This window comes from Amphiura filiformis, chromosome 3 (assembly GCF_039555335.1).
Source record: "Amphiura filiformis chromosome 3, Afil_fr2py, whole genome shotgun sequence".
Lineage (NCBI taxonomy): Eukaryota > Metazoa > Echinodermata > Ophiuroidea > Amphilepidida > Amphiuridae > Amphiura > Amphiura filiformis.
Genome location: NC_092630.1, coordinates 50,487,787 through 50,508,701, shown reverse-complemented (window position 1 = coordinate 50,508,701; position 20,915 = coordinate 50,487,787). Strand labels below are relative to the sequence as shown.

Genomic DNA, 20,915 nt, shown 5'->3' with positions numbered 1-20,915 from the left:
ATTCAACACTCAAACAATGCAGTAGGCCTAGATTGCAGATTACTATCTACATTCTATGTGAGAGTTGAATGGACCAAAGAGCAACTTTCCAAACTGCATGGTTTCAGATGTAATGTGCCATTGTGACTGAATGTAACAATGTGTCACATTGTAATTTGGATCAGAAGTGTAAAACTAAATGTGACCCGTTATAGCAAATGGTACCTTAATTCGGGAGCTCATTTTGCTAGTACTAAATGCATTCTAAACCAATCATTAATCCTATTGTTGTGGAGGATAATAAGCTTGTGCCTGTCTATAGAACTGTTTGTTACACATCTCTAGTCTTTATTTACTATGGCTAATCCCTGTTCAAGTGGCATGAGTGGTGGGTTACAAAAGCATTGTATTGTATTTGTATAGGCATGTATTTTTTTTCAGCCACCCACTAATAATGAGGACATTCTTGAACTTCGTTGACTTGGAGATGATTTGGAATGACAGCGGCTTCAGATTGTCATTGTTGTTTGATATTTTCTGCCAAAAATATGGAAAAAGAGACACATGTACCAGCCGACATAAGGTACCTTTCGCTGTAACGGGTCACAAATAGGCTACCAATATCTTGTATTTAACTGATTAAATGTTGAATTTCATAACAAAGTAATGTGGTTATTGAAGTGTGAAAAAATAAATTCACATTATTCACCACTGCAATTTGTCTAACTGACAGACCTGCCAACCTACCGAAGTCAGAATGAGGGACATTAAGACCAAACCCTTGTACATGTACACAAACCAGGTACAGACAAATTCAAAGACTTGGGGTGTGCAAGGTTTTGCAGGTCTGAATTTATCATAATACTAGACTAAAAAGAATGCTATAGCAAATTTTAAAGCGACATTTTCTGCTGTTCTTACATTTAAATTTGCCATCACTGAAATTTTCAGAAATAAGGGACAGTCCCTCAAAATGAGGGACAGTTGTCAGGTCTACTAACAATATCTCTGTAACAATGATATTGAATGATTTAATGACCTGCACAATTTGGTGCCCATTTCCATGGTAAAATGCTTACCTCTGTTTACAAATGCAAGCACTTTCTCATCTAAAGTGAACCAAATAATTCCATACCAGCTGTGCTTCCGTGTCTCACAGTGAAAGAGAATATGGATTTTTGTTACCTTTGACTAACTAGATCTAGGGACAAGTCCAAGAATTCAACACAATATTACTCCCAATGATTCTACAAATGACTTCTTCCACATAAAAACACAAAAGTACACACAAAAATTCCATGAGGTAACTATTTTATTTCCATATTCATTTGATTCATGTATGCTTATGACATGAATTAAATATGACTTGTCCACAGAGACAAATAGACTTTGATATACAGATTATCTTCGCGGACAATGCTGGTTACTGGTTGCATTGTATTTGTTGCTAATCCAGATAGCATCCTCATGGGTTTTTTTTATAGGCAGCAGTCCATACCTGAACAAAATACAAAAACTCAAGTCTATTCTTTGACAGGCTTTGGGTGTCTCTTGTTGTGCTTCTTGGCAAACCTCATATTCTTAAGAAATTTAGGATCCACCTGTTAACAGGAAAAGTATGCACAGAATATATGTAAAAGAAATGTTAATATTGGTGTTTTATTTAAAGCAAGACTTTCCATTAAAGTGGAAATCTGTGTGGATACACATCATTTTAATCGTCTTTAAATTATTAAACTTGTGGTCACTGATTCAAATGTACTTTGGCAGTGCAGCACTACACCAGGGGTGGAATTTCGCGGGAGTCTGAGAGTCGACTCTCGCAGAGACTCCCGTAAAATCCTATTGCGAGAGTCCATGTGGACTCTCGCTGGAATGATCGGATCAGCGAACTTACGTTTAAGTTCAACACGCCTTAAAACTCAAAGCCTGCAAAATATAAAGGAAAAGTCGCCAAAGATGCAATGACATATACAATGTATGGAAGTGAGAGTATGATGACACATATATTAAAAACTTAACTTTGTTAGTTTATTTGTTAGTTTGTTTGTTTGAATGCATTTTACGTAGGCCTACATATAATACCTTTTGGACTCCCGCAAGATTGTACAACGAGAATCCATTTACGGGAATCCATGGACTCTCGCAAAACTCTCTTGCGAGAATCCACTTGGACTCCTGTGGCACTTTACGAAATTCCACCCCTGCTACACTTGCTCTGCCACACATGAGCAATGAGTTTTCATTATTGATTGCCTGCAGCTCTGCTTTCGACTATTACAAATTACTGGATAACAAGGACTGCCTTTTGAGAAGAGTGAGAGCAATCACTCGTCTACAGCTCATCTTAAGTTGCATTTGCAAGAGCGATTTATAGCTACTATGACTTTTGACTAGTTAAATTCTTTATGCTTTAATGGCCACAGGTGCAAACAGCTCTTCTAAGCTCTTCTTGAAGAGACAAGAAGAGCATTTTACAGCTCTTTTCTCATTTTCAAAAGGCAGTCCCCTGGGATAAAGCATAATATGCCACAAACCAGAAACTAACATACTTTTGTTTCACCTCAAATTTCCCTGGCCGTAGTATCAAATCGTACTACACTCCGCTAATCTAATCTAACCCAAGGCGTATATCAATAACATGCTTGCAAGTCACTACCATACTCAGGGTGAAACAGACATGCTAGGTCCATGAGCATGTGCTGCTTGTTGACTACTGATGTGTGTAAGGGAAATCTAGGGTCAAACTTAATTGATTTAATTAAAATATTAAACCGGTACCAGTATTACTTGTGGTTGCTACAAGCAGTGTGAATAGGAAAGCTTTCCTACTGTTTAATCATATCAATTTAAAATACCACCAGATGAGAATTTGGTTGTTTTACGCCTATAAAGTTTAAGTGTATCTTGATATAAGTAAACATGTAACTTTTTTTGATCTAAAAAGTGCAATTTAGCTAACTCAAAGACATGCTAATTCAATCTAATTGATTATTCTACCCCCACACAGTGCTTATCATTTATCTTACCCCTTTGAGTGAAGGGTATCTGTGAGTCTTGGCTCTCTTGATGCCATTACGGTGAGCCTTGAAACCTGCAAGAAAAGGGGAAAGGAGACATTTCATTATGGAAATTATGGATAAAATTACACTGAATCAGGCAGTTTTATGATAAATTACAACAATTCACAAATCATACTAAACACGCCACAACAAGGAAGTCTTTGTGAATTGTTTTAATTCTTTTTTAAAACCAGACTGATGATTTTGTGAAAATTAGTGTGATGATGTGATCACATATTGATGTAAGTTACTGTGTAGTAAGATACCGTATTGTTTGTAATAAACGCCCCGGGGGCGTTGCATTTTTCCAAATGGGGGGCGTTTATTGGAAGTGAATTGTCAGTGAAAAAAGCTTAAAATCGGGTTCAATTTCCGATGGTGCTCCTGTTAAAAGGAGGGATTTACGACCATACAAGATGGCGGCGCCCACTGAAAATTACAATTTAGTGGGATATACAACAAAATTACACCTGTAAGTGCATGGAATTAGTGAAATTTTACCATAATTAGGCAATGAATGGATGGGAGTTGAGTCAAAATAGGTTTTTTCCATGCAATTTAGCGATCGTGACTGCCATTACTGATGCAAGTTTTAAGCTTACCTACACGATATGGCATGGAAATGTTTGCATTTTTTGTCAATTTTTCACACAAAAATTGGAGGGGGGCGTTTATTAGAGGGGGAGCGTTTATTACAAACAATACGGTATGCTTCAATGGGTATCAACCACATCTCCAAATTGAAAAAAAAAATACTGTCAGTGGCACTTATTAATTGATGACAAACTTTGATGGCCACTCACTTCTTTCACTGTTTTACACCGTTAGGATTTATAACCATTCACACAAGGGTTGACTTTCGCTTTGTGCGATGAGACGTCTGCATCACAAATATTGGTTTCTAAATGTTGTCTAAATCTTTTTATCATTAATTTTAATCTTACTTGCTTTGCATTTTACAAACAAACTTAACCAAAACCACTAAATGTGACAAGATCGAAGATAGGCCTCAAGAGTTATTGGCAAAAAATGGACACAAAAATCTTTGTTTTTTCAATTAAGAAATATTATTGACAATTCCAAATGTCAGAATATACATTTGTTCTCATTTTCACCAATCCTTTCCCATCTATGACTATGTCCCCATGTTCTGATGCAGGAACAACACTGTAGTGTCTCGCATCTCATCTCAAATTCAAGGTAGTGCAATGTTGGATTTCAGTGGCAGATTCAATTCGCCCAAGCTAACCTCTTCCATGGGGAATATACACAAGAGCAGAAGAGTGATTTGTCTGAGCGATGGCAGCGCAACCACATAAACACATATAGCACTACTTTCGGGCTCTGTAGTTTTATATACTATCCAGAGAGGTTGCGTCCTTGCGCTAAAGTGCTTCGGTTGAACGCTACACGCTCGCAAAGTCCGTGAGGGCCACAAACTGCGGCTAATAAACACACTGATGGCACTCTTGGAAGAGGTGGTAGTGGTACAACCTCATACACTAGTAGTTGTGTCTTGTTTCAAGTTGGGAGCTGTTAAAGTAACAGCTCCAAACTTGAAACGAGATACAACTACTAGTGTATGAGGTTGTACCACCTCTTCCAATGAAATTGACAAATGACAAATACTACTCGGTCCAACATGACTTGTGTAAAGATTGCCTTGATCATTGAAGTTAGAAAGTTCTACTTACTCTGGTTGTGACTTGTATGATTCTTTGACTTGGCCATTGCAGCAAATGTGATCACACCTTTGCAGATCTCTGTTTATACAAAAAGAACACAAAATATAATTTTAATTACCACACAATAAACTTTTCCTCCATAACAATACAAGGAAATAAAATTGAGGGCAGACCTTGCACCTTGGCATAAGTCAATGTGTGGGCCCTCCAGGCAGGCCAGAGAACACATGTTTTTGAAAAAATAGGCCTATTTGTTTTTGGCGAACAGACGGCCTAGAACAGCTAAACAAATCTGAAATTATTTTAACCATTACCAAACATACTTTTGTACACAACAAGTGTAGAAAAATATCTGGAAAATGGAACAGATTAAAATCTGGTCTGTCACAACCCTGCCTCCAGGTCTTCCTATGAGGTTGTTTGGCAAATTGTGTACAAAATGTTGAGCGCTCGCCAAGAAATCCAGGGGCCACATATTTTTAAGAGTCTCATTTTGATTAAGCCTGAGGGCCCAGCATATTTCTTAGGCCTGGCTGATGCAGGGGTTGGGCTGATTTAGCCGCTACCCCGGGCCGATACGTATAACGATTTTACTGTTGGAGCAAGTAAACTTTCTGCCAACGTATCCGACAGGGCAAGTAGCTTTTTGGGCAACCATTAATAAATTGATTCCAGTAATAAGGCCGTATAAAATTAATGTTTTGGTTCTCGTCCAGAGGATTTTCATGAATTGATGAGGGAGGGAGGTGTTTTTTTTTTTTTTTTTTTCCAATGTAAAATTAGCATTGTCAGTAGTTTTCGGTCTTCTCCAACAGTGCTCGAGGAAACGATGAGGCCCTTTTTTTTTTTTTTTCAAATGTGAGATTCTGAGGATAAACCCCTAGAGTACCAGAAAAGACTTGGAAGTGATGCTTGTTCTCTAATAAACTTATTTATATGTATGAAGATTTCATAAATCATTCCAAAGTCTTAAAAAATTGAAAAATCTAAAAAAAAAAAAAATCTGACAAATCCCAGAAATTGAGGAGGGAGGGACGAGAACCAAAATATTAATTTTACACGGCCTAATAGGCATTTTCATGATATATTCCACTGTTAAGTTTGTTTCGACAGTATTTTTTGTGGGACATGAGATGATGAGAGCACCTCGGACCTATCGAATTGCATTCTGAATACGAAGCATGTCTTTCTGATATCAAATAATTTTCATTTTTTGAAAATCACAAAATAATACAAATTTTATGACAAATTATAAAAAATTGATATTTTTCAAATTTTTGATATATAGCAGTCCTCGAAGTAAATTTTATAAATCTAATGATGTATTCTTAAAGTGTATGTAGCTGGGAGGAAAAGCCGACGGTCAATTGAAAATTTTGACCTTTCATATTGAAGGTATGGATTTTTTCCCCAAAAAGACCTAATTTTTTTTGGTGTTTTGGAAAAAAAATCCATATCTTCAATACGAAAGGTCAAAATTTTCAATTGATCGTCGGCTTTTCATCCCACCTACATACACTTTAAGTATAAATCATCAGATTTATAAAGTTTACTTCAAGTACTGTTAAATATCAATTTTTAATGATTTGCCATAAAATGTGTATTAAATTGCTAATTTCAAAAATCAAAATTATTTGATATCAGAATGACATTCTTCGTATTCAGAATGCAATTCGATATGTCTGATGTGCTCTGATGTCCCAAAATAAATACTGTCCAAACGCTCATACCCCAGCCCTTAACTGAGTCAAATTTTATACCACTATTTAGCTAGTGAAATACTGAACAAAAAGACACAAAAAGCATCTCAATAGCTCATACCATTGAGGAGTTATGGCTTTTTCAAGCTCAAAATTAGGCGAAAATTGCATTTTTTCCCAAATCAATTGTCACCCTGACCCCCACCTTTCTAACCCTGTTACAGAAATAGAGAAACAGATTCATCCCATTTAATGATTTGAATATATCACAAATGTACCTTTGTCACATAATTAGCATAAAAAATTAGGCACTACTCAGTAGTTTTCATGTTCATACACTCACAGGAAATCAGCAAGTCAAAATTTTTGTCACCCCAAAACGGCCATTTTGGCCAAAATTGGACCAAAAAATGAATTTTTCTCAAAATCAGTGAAAAATAAGGGGTTTTAAGTGCCAAAATCTGAAAATATGCGACATTTTACCCCTAGAAACATTTAAGCAATCAAGAATTTTGACTGTTTTCACCCCTAAATATTTTTTTCACACGCGTGTCCGTCAAATGTAAGTCACAGCTTGAATGCTGTCATAAATAGATGCCGTCCATGCGTCAGTGTGACGTCATCACCGCGACATGAGTTCAGGGTGCCCCGTTTCTACGTACGTACGGCATTCATGGCCCTATGTAGTCCTGCCAGCAAGACTTCAGTCTTTATCATAAACATGACATCTAGGTATGACGAGTTACAGTTACTGGAACTAGGCCCTATGGTGAGGAAGGAACAACTATAATGAAAGACAAAGATAAAAAGACTAGTTTGCGTCTGACGTCACTGTCAATAAAATTCTCTGCGATCCTTGATTGGCTAATAGCGCGTATAACTATAAGGAAGGTCGATTCATCTGGCTGGTGCCGATCGGAGAAAAGGAATTTAGCAGTGAATGGTGAAAATTACGTACTCTTACAAGGCAAAAAGCATCTTTTCTAGGCATTTTTGTTGACATTACTAGTCCGAATAATCAGACCCAGAACAAAATATTAATTTCTGACATGATCCTGTTCTGGGTCTGAACTGTTTCCATATGAAATCATGATGGCAAATTGGACAATAGAAGCATGTCACTGTGGTTCTACGTGACAGCTTGTTAATCCCTATTCATGTTACGTGAATCATGCAATTTTGTGGACCATCCTTCTGAGTGTTTGGACAAGCGGAACGGTCTTTTGTCTACCACTCTGTTTGTAAACAAACCAGGAGGTTGAAATCGTCCTCCTCGCCGAATACGAAAGTCAGCGTAATAGTACGGCACTGACCTGTGTTGACATGGTGCCTTCACCAAAGAAAGTTTCCTACTTACTATTTTAAAGACCTAACTTTGCTTTGGAGATGGTTTGCATGTTTCATGCATGCATGGTGCAAAATTAACAATAAGGCGCCCGGTTGTACCGCCGTGTTCAGCAACTCATATCATCACGAGTGACGACACTTGTAAAACAAACCGTGCTTGGAGTTTGATTGACAGATGACGTCACACGCAACTAGTCTTTTTATCTTTGTCTTTCATAGGGCCATGTTTCGGGCTACATTTATGCATGTGATGTACATGTATGTGTATGATTGAACGGACGCGACGGTGGATGTTTCTCACCGTCGCCACCGACACTGGTTTCGATGTTTGAGCATGGGAGACTAGCCCTAGAACTCTGGCCATAGTATCCGTTTTTACTTCCACTAGGGCCAGAGGCACTTACATTGAAAAAATTGTTGGAGATGGTTGAACGCAACAGAACAAATAAATGATGAAAATTGACCTTTTCATTGTGTTCGTGGGTCACCGCAAGAGCTGTAAAATTCCATTTGAAAAAACATATTTTTCATATTTATGCACACTTTCCCTACCTATTTAAATGAACCTCAATATGGACCAACATATTGTACCCATTTGTGTTACCTTCAATTCGACGATCCCTGTTGATTTGCCGTGAAAACGCTTGCATTTACTTGGAGGGAATTGTTCATTTCTTCCGTTATTTACATCATTGGCATCATTTGACCTCTTGACCTGATGCGAAATCTTCCTATAATTGAAGACCGAATTGAAAAGACTAGTTTGCGTGTATGACGCCCTGTCAACCAGACCAAAAATGCCGTACTACGCAGGTCAGTAACCAATCACGTCAGCGCCTTTGCCCTGACGTCAGACGCAAACTAGTCTTTTTAATCATGCAATCGCATCTGACCTCGCCACATCTCGGGTCGTCATGTCCATTTTACTTGTGGGGTGGATAAATGACGGAGTAGGAATAGTGAATTAACATGAAACACCTGTATAAAACGAGAATAACTCACGCATGTCCGACCGGCCGGCCGCCCGTTGGAATAAAAAATACACGCTGGAAAATTTGTCTTGGTCTTTGAACTCCAAATGCTTTAGTTACAAACAGAGATTGCGCTAGTAAAAAATGCATTTCAGCCCCTGCCAAAGTTCATTTTCGGACTCCCCCGTAAAGTAGAATAGTCCAAATTATCGTAACCTTTGACATTGCCAATATCACACAAATGTCGCCTCTATTTCATACCGTAAAGAAGTATGAACAAGTTTCTGAAGAATATTGGTAAGTTTAAAGGCCAGATATCAGGCTAACGAATATGATCTGCATATATAGAAAGATCCGATCGTTGTCCGAACGTCAAAATTTGATAAATGTCAATGGTACAATTCCAAGCACGTGAAAGTCGTTAGGTCATTTCTCAACACAATACCTGTCAGAGGATAATTTACATAGGCACAAAAGACCGTGTTCAACGTAGCGTTACTCAGCCAAACATGGCAGAGTAGGTCCCGGATGGTCGTACATGTTCCTATCTCCACAACGTTATACCTTTCCAACAAGGAAAGAGATACAAAAGGCAACTGTCTATGGGAGACTGTGAGGGATCCCGAACGGGTGACGCCGAGGGGTGACGAAACCTATTCTTGACTGAGTAATATTCTTTCAACAATTCACCGCACGGTAACGGTCTTATACGTTGTCCAGAGACAACGTCATGACGTAAAATTTCCTTGTACATGCATTGCCAATGCATGAATGGATGTATTTGTTACCTACGATAGTGTCGAGTTAAATGCTGAAATTTCACATATAGCTCAAATATATTGCAACAAATATTTTATCTAATGGGAAATATTGGAACCAATTAGCACGAAATATTATTTTTTTGCTCAAGATGTCTTCTTAAACTATAGATTTAATTCGATTTCTCACCGCTCAGAATATGCTACGGTGGTAGCTGAATTTGGCAGCTGAGGAAAAGGATCAAAAGAGGGCGCTATTTAATTTTTTCGTGTTCTCAAAAATATCAGCTGTGGCAGGACAGGATTCCCATAAGTTTGTCTGAAAGGAAGAAAATAATGATTAGTAAAGAAAAATGCATAACAACATTCATTAGGAAAAAAATAGAATGTCTGTCTCAGCTACATTTAGTAAGCTTTTTGCTATGCTTTTTTTTCTTCTAGAAAATGAACTATGCAACATTTTTTTTGGAATTTTTTTTTTTCAACAAATCAAGGCGCAATAATTATGGGGAGGGTAAAGTATGAGGGGCAAGCAATTTTTGGCAAGCCGAGAGGGGGAGGCAAGTAATTTTTGGCACACATTCATGAGGCGCCTTTCTAATGAAACGCTCTAAAAAGGCCAGGAAAACGGCACAGAAACGCTTAAATATGCAAATTTTCCTGCTCGCAACATCATCTAGATCATTCAGTTTGCAAATTAAGATCCAAAAAATTTGGCATATGCAATGGGGGTGCAAGAATTTTTTGCAGGCCAAGAGGGTTGGGGGGGGGTAAGCAATTTTGGTGAGCAGTTTGGAAATTTTACCCCGGGGCGGGCTCATAATTGCACAGCCCCTTGTGTTTATGTACTTTGTGATATTCAAAAACAGAAACAGTGAAGTCTTGTTTGTTTCGTTTACAATCATGGCGTTAATGTGTACAAAAAAAAACCAAACTGCAAGACAAAATTGGATCTTGGATTGCGAAAAAAACAAACAAATTGAACATATGACTTTTACAGCCAACAGCTAACTTCACTGTGATAGCAATACACGCAGGATGGTGTCTGCGAGACTTTCTCTTTTTTTGCCTTAACCGTATGAATATGTTCGTGTGGAATACGAAGGACCATTATTACGAAGGGTCATTACTCCGAATTTTACAAGGTTTGTTATTCCAAAGGATTACACTGAAGGTGCATTATTCTGAAGGGTCATACTCCATATAATTATATAATAAGGTTAGTTATTCCCAAGGGTCATTACTCCGAATTTAAAACAAGGCTTGTTATTCCAAAGGGTCATTATTCTGAATTTAAAACTAAGCTTGTTTGTTATTTCCGATTCTTATTCAATGGGTGCGTCTTGTAAAGAATTCACGTAATTTAATTATAGGTTAATAACTGCGCATTGGTTATTTGGAGGGCATTGTAAAAATCTAAACATTTTGCCTTTGAACCGAGGAATATCCCGAGGGCGCAGCCCCGAGGATATTCCGAGGTCCAAAGCAAAATGTTTAGATTTTTCACAATGCCCGACATATAACTGATGCAAAGTTATTAACCAATTCATAACCGTTACTTTTAACTCATCACTCAACCAAATCTCAAGATGTTATTCTCCGAAATTTGTTGAAATAAACAATTTTTATCAAAACTTATATTTCGCCCTTCAAAAAGTCGAACAGGCTAAAACGGACTTACCAATTACAGCACTGCGCAATCACGCCATGTGCAAATATGGTAGTTAACGTGCGAGTGTAGAGTTCGGCGCAACAGATGCGCACTCACGCTGAAGGCATTGTACCGCAGCGTAAGCATACGCTGGAGGTCATTGATGGATATCAATAACCTCCGCTACCGGTATACCAAGCGTGTGCGTAAATCATCTAACAACCAATTTGATTGGGACGCAAATATGGCGTAATACGCGGAGGTTATGAATGGTGTATAATATCTCACATTATTATGCTTTGAGAATCTGCCATCCTATACTTTATACACATTTTTAAAAACCAATTATTCTGGATATTGGCGACCAATTTCACCTGAACACGGAGGTCTCTGCATCAGCTTGCAGTCCACATCACCATACATGTAGTGTATGGATATCGAAACACCGTTTAACGACCCCACTTTTAGGGTACAGAATATAATCGAGAAAATTAAAATTTTGACCAAAAATCACATTTTTGACCAAAAAATAAAAACTTGCAAAAATAACCTTTTGCATTAGGTTTCTATTGCATCAATATCAAAACCGCGAAATTTAAATCTCGCGCAATTGACAAAATCGCGACAAATATTGACTTTTACAGTATTCAGAAGAGTCATTACTCAGAATTTACGTAGAGGGTTGTTATCCAAAATTCGGAGTAATGACCCTTCGAAATAATGAGCCTCATTTTAAATTCGGAGTAATGACCCTTCGAAAAAACAAGGCTCATTTGAAATTAGGAGCAATGACCCTTCGGAATAACACGCTTTGTTTTAAATTCTAAGTAATCATCCTTCGGAATAACGAACCTCATTTTAAATTCAGAGTTATTGACCCCTAACATAGCACAAGTAAAATAGAAGTATATTACGTTTAGCATTTTGCTCATTTTAATCTGCACAATTAATTCGAGTTCATTTTATTTTTTCAAATTAACCGTAATTAATTATGCAGATTAAAAATTTATTGCAAAATGCTAAACACAATATACTTTTATGGTGCTTGTACGATAGCTAAAATTCTCTGCTAGGTATAGCCCTTATAGTTACTTGGCAAATTAACTTTGCATAATTAGGCGTATGTATTTGGCTTAATTGGAGTTAGCAGAGTCAAACGCCGCCAACGAAGTGGTCAATTTCGAAAAACGTCTATATTAGCACTTTTTTCTTATTAGTTCACAAAACAGACCAAACACAGTAAAGACTAAAAAGTTCATTTCTTTTTTTAATCTCAACATATTTGTTCTTGACATTTTATTCAACAAATTTGAATTTCACTAAAACAAACAACAATTAACACACAAAACAAAACTTCAGGCATTTTACCCATTTGAATTTTATTTGAGCATTTTCATACACCCAAAAATTTGGTATAGGTGTTCTCAAACCATGCACTGAAGTAGTTTCAATTTTACTAATTTTTATGGCCAAAATAATGTCAAGTTTCATGCAATTAAATGCTTGCAATGTTTAGTATTCCTCTCCTTCCTCTTCAGCTTCACCCTCCACAGAATCCACTCCAACTTCCTCATAATCCTTCTCCAGAGCAGCAAGATCTTCACGGGCCTCTGAGAATTCTCCCTCTTCCATACCTTCACCTACATACCAGTGGACAAATGCACGCTTCGCATACATCAAATCAAACTTATGATCCAGGCGGGCCCAAGCTTCAGCAATGGCAGTAGTGTTACTCAGCATGCAGACAGCACGTTGCACTTTGGCCAGGTCACCTCCAGGTACCACTGTTGGTGGTTGGTAGTTGATGCCCACCTTGAAGCCAGTTGGACACCAATCAACAAACTGGATGGTACGCTTGGTCTTGATGGTAGCAATAGCTGCGTTGACATCCTTTGGTACAACATCACCACGGTACAGCATACAGCAAGCCATGTACTTGCCATGACGAGGATCACACTTCACCATTTGGTTGGCAGGCTCAAAGCAGGCATTGGTAATCTCAGCCACACTGAGCTGCTCATGGTAGGCTTTCTCTGCAGAGATGACTGGTGCATACGTAACAAGTGGGAAATGGATGCGAGGGTAGGGCACCAGGTTGGTCTGAAACTCTGTAAGATCCACATTCAGGGCACCATCAAATCTCAGTGATGCTGTGATAGATGAAACAATTTGACCAATCAGACGATTCAGGTTGGTGTAGGTTGGACGCTCAATGTCCAGATTTCGTCGACAGATATCATAGATGGCCTCATTATCAACCATGAAAGCACAATCAGAATGCTCCAATGTGGTATGCGTTGTTAGGATGGAGTTGTATGGTTCAACAACTGCAGTGGAAACCTGTGGGGCAGGGTAGATGGCAAATTCAAGCTTGGACTTCTTGCCATAGTCAACAGACAGACGCTCCATTAGGAGGGAAGCAAAGCCAGAGCCGGTACCACCACCAAAACTATGGAAAATCAAGAAGCCTTGAAGACCTGTGCATTGGTCAGCCTGTGAAAAAAGAAACAAAACAAATTAGAAACTGCTTCATTTTTTTACTCTTATAATATAGTGCTGTTTATTCTGTGACTTTGATTTACATTTTGTGACAAAATTCAATAATTGTTGAAAAAACAAGTTACAAGAATTTTGGTGTAAACTGAGAATCTGCAATCAATTTTGTACAGAATTATGTGAACGTCGCAGTATACAATCGAGAAATTTGCAAGAATTCAGATGATTCTTTTCTTTCACAATTCCCAGATGCAAGTATCAAGTTTGATTTTCACAACTTGTACATAAATTTTATTTAGCTGTGTATCTTGCAAGTGACACTTTGGTTCACATTTTGTGACACATTTGTTATCAGTTTCAATATACACCTAGTTGAGAACTGGAATGATTCCAGAAGAATCAAGTTCAAATCCTGTACACGTTTGTATGAATATCAGGCCCCAAAATTCAGAGGCCACAGTCTCTGTTGCTGAAAATTTGAATTTTGAGGCCTGATGAATTATAAGACCATAATTTTTTCTGAGAATTTAAAAGCATCTCACCAGTTTCCTAATCCTATCCAGTACAAGGTCAACAATTTCTTTGCCAATGGTATAGTGGCCACGAGCATAGTTGTTGGCTGCATCTTCTTTGCCTGTGATCAACTGCTCTGGGTGGAAGAGTTGACGATAGGTTCCAGTGCGAACCTCATCTGAAATATCAAATACAAAAATTTGGTTAGTTACACTAAAATTTCAGAAAACACAATAAATCTCAAAACTACACTGCAGAGGCAACAGTTATTGTGCATGACAATGAAGTTCCAATATTATATACTTGTGTAACTTCAAAATATTGAGCACACCAGGTAGGCAAAAGCACATGATCTGGCATTGGCTGAGCTGAGAAGAAAAAAAACCAATGGCATTGGGTACCCCATGCCTTGGCATTTGTGCCTCTGCTACAGAATTAGAGAACAATACACCACCGTCAGCTATGGGGAGAAAATTGGAGGTATTCGGGTCCTTGCTTCTGCGTTTCAAATTTTTATCCTGTAACCTGTGATGAATGTGCAAGTTGCAATGGATCTGTTCATACTACGCCGCATTGGGGTGTTACCCCTACTGCATTGCGGTATTGCAATAAAGTTAAATACTTGGAAATTTGGTGCGTTGCTGCAAAAATTGATACATCGGGAATACAACACAAGTGCAGCATAGTATGAACGCCATTGAACGGACCTTTATAAAGCAGTTGCCAAACCATAACCATATTGTCCTACCAGCTTTGTGAACCACGACATAAAGTCATTAAGTGATTCTGCACTCATTTTTTTTTAATATAAATATCCATATTAATCTGAACTAACATTGGTAAATTGTTGAAATTATTAAATAATTTTTAGCTTACCTACAACTGTAGGTTCTAAATCTACAAACACAGCTCTGGGAACATGCTTTCCTGCTCCTGTCTCACTGAAGAATGTGTTGAAGGAATCGTCACCTCCTCCAATGGTCTTGTCACTAGGCATCTGACCATCAGGCTGGATGCCATGTTCTAGGCAGTAGAGCTCCCAACAGGCATTGCCAATCTGTACCCCAGCTTGTCCAACGTGGATAGAGATACACTCACGCTGTGAATAAAAAGTACAATGGAAATACAATGAATCAAGAGCCAAGTGTAGTAGGCCAAGGCTTCATTTAAACCTCAAGTTGGTACTTGGTAGCAACCACAAAAAAGCCCTCTTGTAATTTCAGATCAAGGGCATTGTGGTTTATGCTTGCAGTTTGCAGATAAACATTGAGGACTTGCATTGCACATATAAAACAGAATTTTAAAGAGGGTGAACTTTGCAGAAAAAAACATGGACGCGTGTAAGTTGTAACGCGCATGAATAGCCAAGAAATACTTATACTTTTAGGAAAGAGTTCAAAGAGTACATACAAATGATCATTCACGCGAAGAATTTTTGACTTGGCACCCCGGGATTCGAACCTTTGACCCCCCGCATGCCAAGCAAACGATCACGGACCGGTAGCTGGATGGGTTATTGCTGCCCGGCCAGCAATTCCGTGAGCATATCACACTGTCTTAGGATGATTGCGTCATCGCAGACCCTGGGATGCATGCATGATCAGAATTTTTCATCGTGGTATTTTGTGGTTTTTACTGGTGTTAGAAGACACTCTAATCTGGAAAAATACATCTTTTCTAACCCTAACACTGACCCATGCTTTTTGGTATCGGAAGTCAAAGAAGATCCGAATTTTTCAAGAAGAAGAATTTTTGACTTGGCACCCCCGGGATTCGAACCTTTGACCCCTCCCAGCATGCCAAGCGAACGATCGCGGACCGGTAGCTGGACGGGTTATTGCTGCCCGGCCAGCAATTCCGTGAGCATATCACACTTAGGGTGATTGCGTCATCGCAGACCCTGGGATGCATGCATGATCAGAATTTGTCATCATGGTATTTTGTGGTTTTTACTGGTGTTAGGGTTAGGCGTACTGCTAGCCGTCCAATGCACCAATGCACACGCTTGACGTCGCGCACGTATACGCGATGCTTAATTTGTAAAAGGAAATCTGAGTATTTCTTGGCCAAACTGGAACACTGTGAACGCTATAGCCAAAATAATAAATTCTCGATCACGAGAGCCTACTTGGCCTGGGTACGCACCTGTAGTTATTTGCGCCGAGCGTACTACGGCTACGCAAAGACCGGCGCAAACACAGCTTTTGAAAATTGACTAATCACATGGTCGTTGCTAGGCAAGGTCAAGTCATGCAGGTCGCGCGATCGTGTTATTCTATGAAAAGTACGCTGACGCAGAAGGTACATCCTCTCATGATCGAGAATTTGTTATTTTGGCTATGGCTCCGCGATAAACACATGCGAATATAGCGCGGTTTGACCAGTGCCGCCCTAGGCCTCGGGCCTACAGTTTGTCCACATAGAACTTGGACAAAGTAAATAGACCTTGGAAACTGGAGGTGTGAGAATAATTATTATTAATTTTCAGTGCAATGCGTACGTGTATTAAAATATTTCTTTGGCGCGCCAACTGCTGTGGCCTGTGCAATTTGTACTTGCCGAGCGCACCACTCTTTACGCACTGTCAAGACATGACTGTAGCATGCATGACAGTGTCAGTGATCATGGTGATGGCCATGGCCATGCACATGTCTGAGGAATGGAGGATTGAACATTCATCAATTCATTCATGGCACCGTCAAGTGGATTGTCATATCATGATATGGCCAAGGACAGGTAAACATGGTTAACATTTGCATCAGGCCAGGGTTAACTTTAGATTAGAGCAGGGCAAGCACAATCATGCAAAGGCAAGCATGCAAGGGTAGGGCATCGCATGTTCGATGAACAGCATGACAGTGTCAGACACAGTGATACTGTTTCATGTTTGAGACATGTAAAACAGGCATGCAAGTGAAAACGGTTATTTCTCTAGGAAGTTTTTGTCTCGAAAAACGATTAAAAAATACTTGGAAAAGAACAAAACGTACTTTGACAAAATACTCCTTATTTCATCAATGCACGTCCGCATGCCCGTCACATCAAAGGATGAACAGAAATGATGGAAAATTGGAATTTGCTCAAAAATATAATACCATGAATGATCACTGTCCACTGATACAATCACGTTTTTCGAGCAATATATTCACCACGAAACGAATCAATATTCAATGCAAAATTAATAATTTTACGAGGGTGATAATTGATATAAAAAAAAAGATCGCTCTAGGTGTAAGCTTCGTGCTGGACTTACCATTTTGGTATGTTAAGATTGCAGAAACTGACAGCAAATTGGAAAGTATGAGAGGGGAATTCTCAACACTGTTGACACACTCTCCAATGTCAGTGGCAAACAGACGAATGATAAAAATTCGAACACGCTGCGAGTTTTTATAGCCTGTTTGTAACTATAGTAACCAACAACCAATCAGTAACGGTAAATATTCTAGAAAACTTTGATGACCAATCAGATCACGATAAGCGGATAGTCACGGCGATTTCAAGTAACCAATCACTGTTCTTACAGCAATTTCGCGCGCGACTACTGGTTTACACATGCGCATCGCTCACGAGCTTTCTACGGAAGGCTGTGTGAGACATTATAAAATAATGAGAAAAAGAAAGGAAAGTCGGGGCTGAGGAGGGAGGAGTTGATTGATAGGAAATGTAGGTATATAATATAAGATTATTTCTTACACTAAAAAAACAAGGCTGTTGACGAGGGCCCGTTATGAATTGAAAGACATTTAAAAAAAATATTAAGTTATAAAATAATCTGAGTAGGCCTAACCAAACATAAGGGGGTGTTATTTTCTTTTCTTATAAAACAATGAGAAAAAGAAAGGAAAGTCGGGGGTGGGGGGATGGAGGTGTTGATTGATTATAGACATTATAAAATAATGAGAAAAAGAAAGGAAAGTCGGGCTGAGGAGGGAGGGGTTGATTGATAGGAAATGTAGGTATATAATATAAGATTATTTCTTTCACTAAAAAAACAAGGCTGTTGACGGAGGCCCGTTTATGAATTGAAAGACATTAAAAAAAAAAAAGTTATAAAATCTGAGTAGGCAACATAAGGCCTAGATAAGGGGGGTGTTATTTTCTTTTTCTTTGGGAGGGGGTTCTAAATAGGGAAGGTCATAATTTCTTTAAACACAAAACAGGGGTCATAAAATTATCAAAGGGCTTGAAACTAAATGTCATTTAAATATTGGCCAAAATTTCAATTAAGATTCATTCTTTTGGGTTAAAATACGGTAGCCTATAGGCCTACTACTAGCAAACACAAAACGTTTTCGACATTGGGCTATTCGTGGAAGGTTAATAAAGTTTGCCAGAAAATGTTTAAATGTCAGGTTAGGTTATATGTAAGAGGTATATAAAGTGTATAAAACGTTTTCATAAAATTCAAAAACATTTTTCAACTGCAAAATTGTATAATATTATAGGCCTAATGTTATTAACCTTATTCTATTACCCCCACAAAAGTGGTACATTTGAGTGGTGTGGAGGTATCATATTAAATACTGCGTTGCTGTGTTACCGTTTGGGTAAAAACTAATAAGTGGCATACCATTGGCAAACTTGTTAAGCTTTTAGAAAAACAAGTTTAATAATTATGTAAATTTTATGCAAATAAGCTCATGAATAATTAATGAGCTCATAGCCAATTATGATGAAAAAAATGTTTTGATTTACATTTTTGAAGTGTATGAGTATATCAATATGGCATTTTCATGCAGTTTTAAATGCACTGTCATGACTCACGTTTCTACATAATAGGCCATAATTAAAAGAAATCAAGTTAATTTGGACTATATTTTAAAAGTTCATGGACATGATTTTTGGGCTATTTTAGGGCAAAATTTGGCCTAATATGGTTAAAATATGCAAGTTTCCAACATTTTAAACCATTTTATGATGTGTAAATGGTAGTTATATTAGGAAAAAAGAAGTGATAAATTATCAAAACTGTTCAAAAGATAAGACCTTATTTGTGTAAATATTTTTTACATGCATATTAACTTGCCATTTCGTGCCATTCATGGGGGTAATATAGAGTTGACAGAATATTTTGCAAAACATGTTTGTATAAATTTATTTTACAATAACATTTTGATATTATTTTTTTTTGGTTGTACATGTGCTTTTTATGCTTATGTCGACTTGTCTAGTCGGACTCCGCTGATGGCTCTCCACACAACTCTGTTCTGCATGCAGTTCCTAATAATGTCTTGTTTTTCACTTCTGGCACAGTGTCCAGCAAATCTCAGCCTTCTTGTTTTCAGCCTTTCGGAGATTGGGGAGAGATTGCCGTACAGCTCCTTATTGGTGGTGTGTGACTGCCAAGTAACATTAAGTGCTTTTGTCAGTATAGTCTTGTGTAACAACCATCAAGCGCCTTCCTAAACTTTGATGTAATTGTCCAGGATTCTGCACCATACATCGAACTGATTAGACTGTGGTGGTGAAAAGCTTGGTTTTAAGATTTCTAGGCAGGCTGCTCTTCCATATCTTGTTCATGCTGTTGCAGGCCCTCCATGCCTAGGCTTTCCTGATGTTAAAATCCTTTTCACTGCTGCCAATCCAAGCACTAGCCCCAAGGTATTTGAAATCGTCAACTACTTCCAGCTTGCTTCCATCAAGTGTTCGGATTGGGGATGCAGCCATATTACAAACCATTGCCTTGGTTTCCTTGGCGTTCATGCTGAGACCGACTGTTAGTGCTGCAGTCTCAACAAGATGGAGTAGCTCTTCGGCATCTCTGAGACTGTCGGCCAATAGTGCTATGTCGTCAGCAAAGTCGAGGTCTGTAATGATTTGTGGGCCTATCCTCCGACTTTTCCTTGTTTTTAGTGTGAGCCCTAGACGATTTTCATTCCCATGTAGTGCTTTCCTGAGAGCATAGTCGAGGACTGTGACAAATAGAAATGGTGCAAGTGTGTCCCGCCCCCTGCAGTACTCCAGCCTGAATTATGAAGTCGTCGGTGATTCCATCTGGTGTGGTAACATGGGCAACTGTAGCTAACTGTGTTCTCATAGGTGTTTCCAATAGCCGCCACAAGTTTCTCTGGTATTCCATATGCTCTTAGGATGTCTAGCATTTTCCTTCGATAGATGGTGTCAAATGCCTTTTTAAAATCGATGAAGACCAATGCCGCTTGCAGATTACTGTTGTTTATCTCTTCGACTTCCAGGGCGGAAGCCATTTTGGTTCATTCGTAGTACAGGATCCAGGAAGTGTACATGTAGTGTGTACATGTAGTGTGTTTAAAACATTTTAAAAACGTTTTCATGACCTTTATAAACCCCAACATAACATGTTTAATGTTACTAAAATGTTTGAACCAAAACCTAAAATATAACCCATTTGAAATGTTTTGTGTTGACAGAGTGGGAAACAAAATAATGAATAGACCTATAAAACACATTTCTTTACTCTTTTGGCTGTTTGTGTGGAAGGAGGGTCATAAAAACATTCAACCAGCCGAGAAAGGGGTCTTTAATCAACAAAACAACTTCACCAAACAAACAACATTGGTGCAGTGCTGGTCCTGCCTGCAGATATTTAGGATTTTTGATAGCAATACATTGGTATGGTTTTAACAAGATTTTGACCAACTTTCACCACCTGCATAATTATAGTGGCCATTTTGGATTTATTCAAATTAGGCACTGTTCCACTGCTTGGATTTTCGGTGTTTTAATGTGTTATTTTAATATTAATATAAATTAAAGAATGGTGAACTGATT

The 20,915-nt window shown here is 38.4% G+C and overlaps 3 protein-coding genes and 1 long non-coding RNA gene across 4 annotated transcripts in view; all 4 read right to left on the bottom strand.

The window, feature by feature from the left end:
• Window positions 1–20,915, bottom strand: part of LOC140148677 (MICOS complex subunit mic25-a-like) — a 358,926-nt gene that overhangs the window by 252,067 nt on the left and 85,944 nt on the right. The gene's annotated exons all lie outside the window — the stretch shown is intronic.
• Window positions 1,274–9,806, bottom strand: LOC140148668 (uncharacterized). Its single transcript, XR_011858510.1, has 4 exons — window positions 9,693–9,806; window positions 4,736–4,804; window positions 3,009–3,073; window positions 1,274–1,580 (listed from the first exon to the last, which is right to left on the bottom strand). It is a non-coding gene; the product is annotated as an uncharacterized lncRNA (long non-coding RNA).
• Window positions 12,491–17,608, bottom strand: LOC140148665 (tubulin alpha chain, testis-specific). The gene is made up of 4 exons (XM_072170701.1): window positions 17,416–17,608; window positions 15,039–15,261; window positions 14,192–14,340; window positions 12,491–13,646 (listed from the first exon to the last, which is right to left on the bottom strand). Exons 1-4 carry the CDS (start codon window positions 17,416–17,418, stop codon window positions 12,666–12,668), a joined length of 1,356 nt encoding a protein of 451 aa, XP_072026802.1. The 5' UTR covers window positions 17,419–17,608; the 3' UTR covers window positions 12,491–12,665.
• Window positions 19,707–20,371, bottom strand: LOC140147310 (uncharacterized). Its single transcript, XM_072169087.1, has 2 exons — window positions 20,125–20,371; window positions 19,707–20,077 (listed from the first exon to the last, which is right to left on the bottom strand). Exons 1-2 carry the CDS (start codon window positions 20,369–20,371, stop codon window positions 19,707–19,709), a joined length of 618 nt encoding a protein of 205 aa, XP_072025188.1.

Bases quoted from the DNA above. Each gene is read 5' to 3' on its own strand.
- LOC140148665 (XM_072170701.1), bottom strand. The intron at 14,341-15,038 runs GTAAGCTAAAAA...TTGATATTTCAG, and splicing joins TTTAGAACCTACAGTTGTAG to ATGAGGTTCGCACTGGAACC. The intron at 13,647-14,191 runs GTGAGATGCTTT...CTTTTTTCACAG, and splicing joins TGGATAGGATTAGGAAACTG to GCTGACCAATGCACAGGTCT.
- LOC140147310 (XM_072169087.1), bottom strand. From the start codon at position 20,371: ATGGCTTCCGCCCTGGAAGTCGAAGAGATAAACAACAGTAATCTGCAA. The intron at 20,078-20,124 runs GTACTGCAGGGG...TATTTGTCACAG, and splicing joins ACTTCATAATTCAGGCTGGA to TCCTCGACTATGCTCTCAGG.